The sequence below is a fragment of the Mandrillus leucophaeus genome, unplaced genomic scaffold (genome assembly GCF_000951045.1).
Source record: "Mandrillus leucophaeus isolate KB7577 unplaced genomic scaffold, Mleu.le_1.0 Scaffold21, whole genome shotgun sequence".
Taxonomy (NCBI): domain Eukaryota; kingdom Metazoa; phylum Chordata; class Mammalia; order Primates; family Cercopithecidae; genus Mandrillus; species Mandrillus leucophaeus.
In genome coordinates, this window is record NW_012102143.1 from 1803592 (window position 1) to 1813925 (window position 10334).

The 10334-nt window shown below is 47.8% G+C and overlaps 1 protein-coding gene across 4 annotated transcripts in view; it reads left to right on the plus strand.

Moving 5' to 3' along the window:
- Positions 1 to 7041, plus strand: part of ATG16L1 (autophagy related 16-like 1 (S. cerevisiae)) — a 44299-nt gene extending 37258 nt beyond the window's left edge. For all 4 annotated transcript variants that reach the window (XM_011980250.1, XM_011980251.1, XM_011980252.1 and 1 more), the window contains 6 exons: positions 1237 to 1357; positions 1632 to 1737; positions 3504 to 3653; positions 3762 to 3809; positions 4651 to 4752; positions 5646 to 7041. In XM_011980250.1, coding sequence (XP_011835640.1) covers positions 1237 to 1357; positions 1632 to 1737; positions 3504 to 3653; positions 3762 to 3809; positions 4651 to 4752; positions 5646 to 5739 — 621 coding nt within the window. In that variant the 3' untranslated portion in view covers positions 5740 to 7041. The remainder of the gene's footprint in view (positions 1 to 1236; positions 1358 to 1631; positions 1738 to 3503; positions 3654 to 3761; positions 3810 to 4650; positions 4753 to 5645) is intronic.
- Positions 7042 to 10334: the final 3293 nt, after the last annotated feature.

The following is a 10334-nucleotide window of genomic DNA, read 5'->3' on the forward strand; positions in this document are numbered from 1 at the left end:
AAAAGAAAACATCAGTGAATACCTTCTGAACCTCTGGTGTTTTAACACATAGAAAAATGTTGATCATGCACTGCATAGAGGTCAATGATGAATGGTAAAAGGTCTGAGTCCTCAGATCCCCTCCCAGCATCCCAGTTATCCCCAGCTGCCTCTCCTCCATCGCGCTTCAGAAGTGCTGTGATGGGCAGAAGGGCAGCTGACGCTCCGTGATGTCCCTCATTCTGTGTTCCTCCGTGAGCTCAGGGAAGACACTGGTTGGCATCCAACAGCTTAGTCACAAAGGGATTTGATTGTTGGGAATGCTGATATCTGTGGCTATGATCAGACTTGTTCAAGCTGAGACCTCTGATTGAAAATCCCCCAGGGGTTTTAATTGTTTACATAGAGTCCTGATGTTGCCTTTTGTAAATTATGCTTGTGGTGACCTTGTCTAGTCTGACTTTAAATATGGAACTGACTTTCAGCAGCATGGGGCAAAATCAAGGCTTTAAACTTTTTAAAATTTGATATAATCCAGACATACAAAAAATTACAAAAACAGTACAGCAGATATCTGTGGTAGAGCTGATTTCAAATTCAAGACTGAGGATGGGGAGCACGTGAAGCTTGGTCCTAGTGATGTTCAGTTTTTGTTTTTAATGTTATTTTTAGTGGGAGTTTTATCCTTTTGGTCTTGATACCTCACATTTGGCCAACACTCAAAGATAGGCTTCCTATGAAATGTGTGGCCTCTGGATAAGACTCAGGAATGAAATTGTTGCTTCGTATCCTGTTTGGGATTTGTGTGTGTGTGTGTGTGACAGGATCTTGCTGTCACTCAGGTGGAGTACAATGACATTATCATAGTTCACTGCAACCTCGACCTCCCAGGCTCAAGCAATCCTCTTGCCTCAGCTTCCCAAGTAACTGGAACCCCAGGCACATGCCACCACTCCCTGCAAATTTTTGAAAAAAGTTTTTGCAGAGATGGGGGTTTCACTGTGTTGCCCAGGCTGGTCTTGAACTCCTGGGCTCAAGCAGTCCTCACACCTTGGCCTCCCAGCATGTTGGGATTGCAGGCATGAGTCTGTGCCTGACCTGTGTCTTTTTCCTTTGCTGTCTTATCGCTTTGAGTGTTCCTGGCCGGATCTCAGGGTGGTCTGACACTCTGACTGGAGGTAAGGATGCTGTGGATGCTTTGCCAGCATAGGCAGGGCCTGGCGCCCTGAGGCTCACCCTGGCTGTGTTCTCTCCTAGCACACACTCACGGGACATAGTGGGAAAGTGCTGTCTGCTAAGTTCCTGCTGGACAATGCGCGGATCGTCTCAGGAAGTCACGACCGGACTCTCAAACTCTGGGATCTACGCAGCAAAGTCTGTGAGGAAATTCAGTCTCTCTGTCTGTGTATATGCTTAGATGTTAGCGTGGAGGTGTGTGTGTGTGCACGTCAGAGCCTGTATTTCTGTAATATAGTTTGAATTTCAGATCTGGTTTCACGTTTAGAGGGGCACTGAGGGTAGTGATAGTTTTTCTTGTTTGAGCCTTCATTAAGTGAGTAACTCTGACAAGTCAGTGGTTCGAGGGTAGCAGCATTATGTAAACAGCCACGTTGGTGCCTCTGCTTGATTAATGATGTTTGCGTTTCTTTCAGGCATAAAGACAGTGTTTGCAGGATCCAGTTGCAATGATATTGTCTGCACAGAGCAATGTGTAATGAGTGGACATTTTGACAAGAAAATTCGTTTCTGGGACATTCGGTATGATACCCAAGCGCCTGACAGGAGGCACATGAGAGTCTCCACAGTGATAGTTCTGTATATGGGTTGTGCTTTTAAAATCTCAGGACATGGCAGAAATGAGCTTCAGTACGTGCATGTTTAGTGTTAGCTTATTAACATTCGGCTGTTCTTTCCCGTGAAGTAGCCTGTGGAGCTTAGCAGTCATTTATTGAGCATGCAGTGAGTGCTGGGCCCTTCACCAGCTGGCAGGTGAGAAGAGGCACACAGGATACTCTTTCTCGCTTTAGGTAATTTAAACTGTAGTAGGGAAGGCAGACACAAAAGTCAGTGACTCGTGTGTTGAAGTAGAGGCAGGTCCCTTTGCCCAAGTGTGCTAAAGAATGCCTCTCCGGATGTCTCCGGAGACTTGAGTAGGATTCACACAGCAGGAAAGCCGCTCAAACTTTTGAGTGTGTGTCTGGTGGCTGATACATGGCAAGTGGGCAGAAGCCAGTGAGGTGGCTATGGTGCGTTGAAATCAGGTTGCCACGGGCTTGATAAGCCATTTTCAAATGACTCGATCCCGTAAGTCGTTGGGTGTTTAGCAAGGAAATGGTTGCTTTGCAGGAGTCTAGTAGATGACTTTGGTGGCATTTTGAGAGGGCATATTGGGGAACAGGAAATCAAAAGAGTTGATAAGGACCTAAGTTCAAGTCAGTAGAGGAACATGTGGAGGAGGGAATCTATTTGAAGGAGAATTTGGACAGGGCTTGTTGACAGGTTGGAGGCAGAGGATGAGGAGGGGGAAGACAGGATGGAGAGTAAATGAGGACAGCCTCCCAGCAGGGATGTAGAGAGGGCGGGGGTACAGGGCCCGTGGTGATGGATGATGCTTTGAAACACAGCATGGCACCAGAAAGTCCTGACAATGCTCATGGTTCCTGGACACCACTTCACATTTTATTCATAATCTTTAGTTTGCTTTTAAAACCTGAAACTGGAACTTGAAACATGGAATTTGAGAGTTAAGCTGGATGTTCGAAGTCTCTTAGTCCATCCCATAATTTGACCCCGAGTCCCAAGGAAGTGGAGTAGCTTGCTTCAAGCTGCATATTTAGCAACAGTCAGATAAATTCTTGCTTAGTTACGGTGTGAGGTAGAAAATGGTTTTGTTGAAGGCTTACAACAAAGTCATCACAGAACAGGTCAGCGCCCACTTTGGCTGTAAATGTCACCAACAGGGCCCTGCCCGGGGTGGCCGTTAGCCGACCTGGACATGGGCCGGAGCACAGAGAAGAAGAAGGAGGTGCATAGAACCATGGCTCTGCCCTGGCTTTCCTGGCCCCAAGTCTAGAGGTGGAGGGCCACAGAGCCACACTGAATAGGGCAGAAAACCTGCAAGAGCCTACAGGGGTTACACTTACAAGGCAGCCCAGGCCTGCGAATGCACATTTCTTTGCCAACTTTATCCAAAAGTTGAAATCACATCACTGAACTAATACTAATTGGGTAGTAGCCCTAGTTAGCTCATGCTGATCAGAAACTCTGATTGGCGACTGTTGTCATCCCAAAAATGGATGAGGAAATTCTGACCAACTTCAGAGTTCCAGTCTGGAAATGACTGTCTTAGGGTCTATTGATGAGAAAGTAAGAAAAGCGGTCACAGGTTATTAGAAGGCTGGGAACACATTTACTGCGCTGGCAGAGCGTTGCATGCTAGTTGAATTGCAGTGCCTTTTTTTCCTCCATGGCATGAGGTCTAGTTTGGCCTATGTTACATTTCTCAAATCTGTTGTGCCTCTTAGATCAGAGAGTATAGTTCGAGAGATGGAGCTGCTGGGAAAGATTACTGCCCTGGACTTAAACCCAGAAAGGACTGAGCTCCTGAGCTGCTCCCGGGATGACTTGCTAAAAGTTATTGATCTCCGAACAAATGCTGTCAAGCAGACATTCAGGTAACTGAAGACGTGCTGGTTGCATGAAGACCAGAGTCCCAGCCCTGCTCTCTTACGTGCTGCATGGCCTGAGCTCCCTGAGTGACAGTGCCCTGTTGTTTGTTTCAGTGCACCTGGGTTCAAGTGCGGCTCTGACTGGACCAGAGTTGTCTTCAGGTTAGTAGTGACCCACCCCCTGCCAATTTGGTTCATCACAAAGAGTTCTGTGTGGGCATTTTCCCACTGGGGATACAGAGCTAAATTTTGTTCAGTGCCCAACCTGTGTTTCCAGGAATGTGCTTGTAAGTTCATTATTGCAGGCCACCGTTATTGTCTCTTTCCAGTGTTCCTTTTGTGATTACAGGAACCTAATGTGTTGTACCAAAAAATAACAGTTGGCTGGTTGCTTTCTTCTGGGTGAGCCCATTAGGTACACTTCTCATCACTCATTCACGCAAGAACTATTGCCTCACACCTTAAGTTTGGAAGGTGTGAGAGCTTTGGAAAAGGGCAGGAATGGCAGTGGGCCTGGGGTGGGACTGAAAAGCCTTTTTGAAGAAGGGTGTGCAGGTGGTCTGCAGTTTTCCGCTCCTTGTTCCCTTCTTCCATGTATCGTGCTTCTTCCAAATACGTTTCCAGGCTCGGTTGCTAAGATGCTGCTTTTCTTTCCTCCTCCTCTTTGAAGCATGTAACAAGGCAGTCCACGGGCTGAAACCCTTAGCTATGTGGAGGTTGGCTTTGATCTCCCTATATGTTGTTTTGTTCAAGTCTGTAGATGGTTAAGGACTTGGAGCCCCAAGAAGTAATGTGATGCCACTCTTCATTAGCGGATGGTGCTGAAATACTGGGGAAAAGCAGATTTGGCTGGAAGGGCCATGAATAGCACACATTCTGAGGTCTAGGTACACAGGAGTGGCCATCAGTGAAGAACAAACATTCCTTCTGGGAAAAAGGCCACGGAGATGCTGAATGGGGGATGGGGAATTGACAGCCTTTCCTTTCTTCCTGTCTTCTCTAGTCCTGACGGCAGTTACGTGGCGGCAGGCTCTGCTGAGGGCTCTCTCTACATCTGGAGTGTGCTCACAGGGAAAGTGGAAAAGGTTCTCTCAAAGCAGCACAGGTAAGACGAGCCCTGTCTCAGCGCCCCCTTGCGTTGTGAGCACGGCCTTTGACTTGATCTCAGGGTCATCCAGTTTAGACCTCAGTCAACACCATGAGGGCACTGCCCGCCCACCCACCTGCTCGGCTGACTGAGCTAGGTCAGTGGAGAGAAGCTGGGGCCATTCACAGCACAGCAGGCCACAGTCTACAGAGTACTCCAGGTAGAGCGGTTAGAGTGGCGGCCGCTGGAGAAAGGGTTATAGAAACACATCCCTGTCTCTTTGGTTATGTCCCATGTCCTCTGTGTCTCCTTCCCCTTCTCTACTCTCCTTCCTTTCTGCCTCCCTCTCTCCCTTGGAAGTCCCTGTTGTCAGTGCATTGACATGTCCTAAACACTAATTTCCACACACCTTATTTTATCTTCCACCTGATAGGCAGGCCCCAGACCCCCTTTTTTCCTAACTTTGTTCTGCCCACACAAGCCCACCTGCTAGTCGGAAGCCAGATACCATTTTCCTTCAGAACCTTCTCTCCCTGCCCTTGGGCAGCAGCAACTGCTCCCAGACCTAACCAGTGCTGGCCACCACTGCCTGGCTCTTCAGAGGCATGTGTCCTGTCTCTTTCCAGCTCACCCAGAGCTCCTCTCTTGGGGAGAGTGTGATAAGCGCTGACTGCCAAAGGGGCCAAACTCCCTTCATCCCAGCGTGACTTAATTAAGTACACCACTGGATTTTTCAGAGGTCTTTTGCATTGTAGTGAGCTCCTGCCTTGCTGTGGGCACAGTGCCAGAGAGTGAAATGGAAGTTGGCAAAATTGTGACTCCCTGAGTGCACAAGCTTCTGGTGTTTAGTTTACTAAGATCTCATCCCAAATGTTCTGAAACTTGGTACTTTTCTGATCTCTCCTTTGAAGCTCGTCCATCAATGCGGTGGCGTGGTCGCCCTCTGGCTCGCACGTTGTCAGCGTGGACAAAGGATGCAAAGCTGTGCTGTGGGCACAGTATTGACGGGGCTCTCAGGTCTGGGAGGACCCCAGCGCCCTCCTCAGAAGAAGCACGTGGGCTCCCGCAGCCCTGTCCTGGCAGGTGATGTGCTGGGTACAGCATGGACCTCCCAGAGAAGCTCGAGCTATGTGGCACTGTAGCTTTGCCGTGAATGGGATTTCTGAAGATTGGACTGAGGTCTCTCTTGGCCTGGAAGAATAACACTGAAAAAACCTGACGCTGCGGTCACTTAGCAGAGGCTCAGGTTCTTGCTTTGGGAAACACTACTAGCTCTGACCTTCCATACCTCACTTGGGGGAGCACAGGGCCCCGCTGGGCCTCCTCACCAAGGGCAGTGCCAAAAACAGCCCCCACATCAAGGTGGTGTTCTCTGTGCTTTCTCTCATCCTTCCAAAGTTGGTTCTGGCCTGACGCATGTCCCATCACCGTGGGGTCATTTGCCCGGTGAACTCACTTTAAGCATTGGATTAACGGAAACTCCAAGGCTACAGACCCCTCCCTGGTGGGCTGCATGAATGTGTCTCATTACTGCTGAAATTTCCTCAGATCTCTTCCACTGTTCTTCAGAGCTTTCTGGCTCTCTTTCCCCCACAAAATTCGACATATTTAAAGATCTCTGTGTGGTTTAAAAAAAAATGTTTTTATGTTTTTTTGAGGTGGGAGAGGATGTGAGAAAATCTTTTCCAGGGAAATGGGTTTGCTGCAGAGGTAAGGATGTGTTCCTGTATCGATCTGCAGACACCCAGAAGGTGGGTGCACACTGCATGCTTGGGGTGCCAAGGGATTTGAGACCTCCAACATATTTGTCTGAAGCTGGTGATTCTGGCCACGGCCCCTCTGCCAAGCCTGTGTGCCATGCCCTTGGTGCTTTAGTGCAAGAAGCCCAGACTCAGAAGCACAGCAGTGCCATCTTTCCGTTTCAGGGGTTGTGATGAAGGCCAAGGAAAAGCATTTATCTTTACCATTTTACCTGTGTATAAAGTTTTAGTTCATTGAGTGTGCAAAACACCCTTATCACTTTTAAATTTGCACTTTATTTTTTTTCTTCCATGCTTGTTCTCTGGGCATTTGGGGATGTGAGTGCTAGAGCCAGTGAGAGGTGTCAGGCCGCCTTCCCACTGATGGTCCTGGCCTCCACCTGCCCTCTCTTCCCTGCCTGGTTGCCACTTTCCAATTTGTCCTTCAGAGAACTTAAGGAGAGTTGAAATTCACGGGCCAGGGCACATCTTTTATTTATTTCGTTATGTTGCCCAACAGAACTTGATTGTAAATAATTAAAAAGAAATCTGTTATATACTTTTCAAACTCCATGCCTCTTAGTGATTATTTTATTCTCCCTTATCCTTAGAAAGGGGAAAGAAAGTGATTTCTTTGTTTACCTGGTAGTTATTTGTAAACAATGGCTAGTACTTTTTTTTTCCCATTTACCAAGTGTTTATTGTGTTTTTCGTTTGTTTGGTTTTTTTAACTGCATGATTCCATTTATATAAAATTCTAGAAAATATAAACAAATCTATAGTGGCAGAAAGCAGATTATTGGTTGTCTGCAGATGGAGGGAGGGGGAGGAATGAATTACAAAAGACCACAAAGAAACAATTTGGGGCGATGGAAATGTCTGTTACCTTGATTGTGATGACGGGTTTATACCTATATACATATGTCAAAGCTCATCAAATTATGTACTTTAAATATGGGCAGTTTATTGTATGTCTGTCCCTTAATAAAGTTGAGGCGGGGAAGAGAGAGAAAGGCAAACACATAGAAGGAGGAAGGAAGACAGGCAGGAGGTAAAGAGGGAGGGAGGAAGGAGCGAGAGAGCGTTGAACAGCTCCGCCTTGGATGTGCCTCTCCGTTGCCATTGACCGGCTTAACTGATGCACTTTCCCATTTACTGGGAGCAGTCTGGGAACCAGGTTGAATTGTGTGGAGTGTCCTACTTGTTTGTTTGTTGTTGTTGTTGTTGTTGTTTATATACTTTTAAGTTGTAGGGTACATGTGCACAACGTGCAGGTTTGTTACATACGTATACATGTGCCATGTTGCTGTGCTGCACCCATTAACTCATCATTTACATTAGGTATATCTCCTAATGCTATCCCTCCCCCGTCCCCGTTCCCCACAATAGGCCCCAGTGTGTGATGGTCCCCTTCCTGTGTCCAAGTGATCTCAATGTTCAATTCCCACCTATAAGTGAGAGCATGTGGTGTTTGGTTTTCTGTTCTTGCGTTAGTTTGCTGAGAATGATGGTTTCCAGCTGCATCCATGTCCCTACAGAGGACACGAACTCATTCTTTTTTATGACTGCATAGTATTCCATGGTGTATATGTGCCACATTTTCTTAATCCAGTCTGTCACTGATGGACATTTGGGTTGATTCCAAGTCTTTGCTATTGTGAATAGTGACAATGGCTAGTACTTTTTAATGGTCTTTTCTCGTTCATCATGTAAGCTCCACTCCACAAAGTATCACTCCCTGTAAACACTAGTGTTCCAGTTTCATGTCACGCAAATCTTAACGGACACTGGAAAGGTGTTTCTTCAGAACGTTACCAGCTGCAGTAGAAGAGCCCCGCACGGATTGCTCTTCAGCCCCGCACACGGAGCCTTTCTCCAGTGAAACGCCACGCTGGAGAGGCATTCACTTGTGGTGGCTCAGATACCTGACACACAGCCTGAGCTGTGACAAGTGATGACCACCCTGCTCAGCAAACTCAGCCAGTCTCCACTTAGCCTAGCACCTGCAGTCAAGGTGCCATCAGGGTCTGAAGTCTGAGGCAGCCAGCACTTGCACAAAGCTGGATGAAGGCGAGATGTGTTGGCTCACACCTGTAATCCCAACACTTTGGGAGGCTGAGGCAGAAGGATCACTTGAGGCCAGGAGTTGGAGGCTACAGTGAGCTATGATTGCACTCCAGCCTGGGTGATAAAGTAAGACTCTGTCTCTTAAAAAAAAAAAAAAAGTTGGATGAGCCCTTTGCAATCACTTCAAGAAGGTGAGTCTCCAAATAGGCCCCAAACAAGTGTTCGAATAGTCTCAGATCATGCTGTTTTTGCATTTGGAGGGAAGCGTGGCTGTTCTCTGCTCAGCCTGAGCTCCATTCCAGTCCCGTAACTGCCCGCCAGTGCTGAGGTCAACGCGAGGGTCTCACAGCACCGGGGAGTGTGGCTGCCCTTTAACTCCCTGCCTAGGGTGTGGACAAGGGCCTTTCCAGCAGCTAGTTGTGTTTTTATTTCTTTTTTTTTTTTTTTTTTTTTTAGACTGGGTTTTGCTGTGCTGCCCAGGCTGGAGTACAGTGGTATGGTCACTGCTCACTGCAGCCTCGACCTCCCAGGCCCAGGCGATCTACTCCCTCAACCTGAGCATACCACCATGCCTGGCTAATTTTATTTTTAATAGAGATGGGGTCTCACTAGGTTGCAGGAGGGTCTCCAATGGCAGTGCCAAAAGCAGTCCTCCTGCCTCAGCCTCTCAAAGTGCCAGGAGTATGGGAGTGGAGCCACTTTTGTTTGGCCCTATTTTTCTTTATGTTTTTATTTTTATTTTTTGAGATAAGGTCTCTGTCACCCAGGCTGGAGTGGAGTGGCACAATCTTGGCTCACTGCAGCCTCTGCCTCCCAGGCACAAGTGATCCCCCCACCTCTGTCTCCCGAGTAGCTGGGACTATAGGATAGGTTGGTGCCACTACAGCCAGCTAATTTTTTATATTTTGTAGAGACGGTTTCACCATGTTACCCAAAGCCTTATTGTTAAAGTGCATACTGTTCATATGCTGCCTCTTACCATAGATGTCCCAAAGCCCCTCCTGCTTTCACAGCATGGCACCCGATGTTTCGTGGGGACACTAGGGTGAATGGATGAAGAGGCTGCTCTTAGGCTCCAGGAGCAAGTCGGCTGGGAAGTCGCAGGTTGCTGAGTGTACCAAATCCTGCACAACTACCTGAGTGTCTGTAGCACAACAGCAATCTTAATTGATTAGATCTTTTCTTTCTTTTGAGGTAGGGTCTCATTCCAGTTGCCCAAGTGGAGTGCAGTGGTGCAGTCTCAGTTCACTGCCACTTTGACCTCCTAGGCTCAGGTGATCCTCCCACCTCAGCCTCCCGAGTAGCTGGGACTGCAGCCACCTGCCACCATGCTTCGCACATTTTTTTTTTTCTGTATTTTTAGTAGAGATGGGGTTTTGCCATGTTGGCGAGGGTTGTCTCGAACTCTGGACTCAAACAGTCCACCCGTCTGCCTTCTCAAAGTGCTGGGATCATAGACATGAGCCACAGCACCTGGCCACGCCCACAGGGACAGGTGTGACGCTAAGCCGTGTCTTCAAAAGTGAATGGACTGTGCTTCTCCACATGGCCTTTTCTAGTGTCCTGCTTTAATAAGTCCGGCTTATGTTAGAAATTCCTATTTTCCATCCAAAAAACTTTGGAAATCCCAGCACTTTGGGAGGCCGAGGCTGGCGGATCACGAGGTCAGGAGATTGAGACCCTCCTGGCTAACACAGTGAAACCCCATCTCTACCAAAAATACAAAAAATTAGCCGGGTGTGGTGGTCCACACCTGTAGTCCCAGCTAGTCAGGAGGCTGAGGCAGGAGAATCG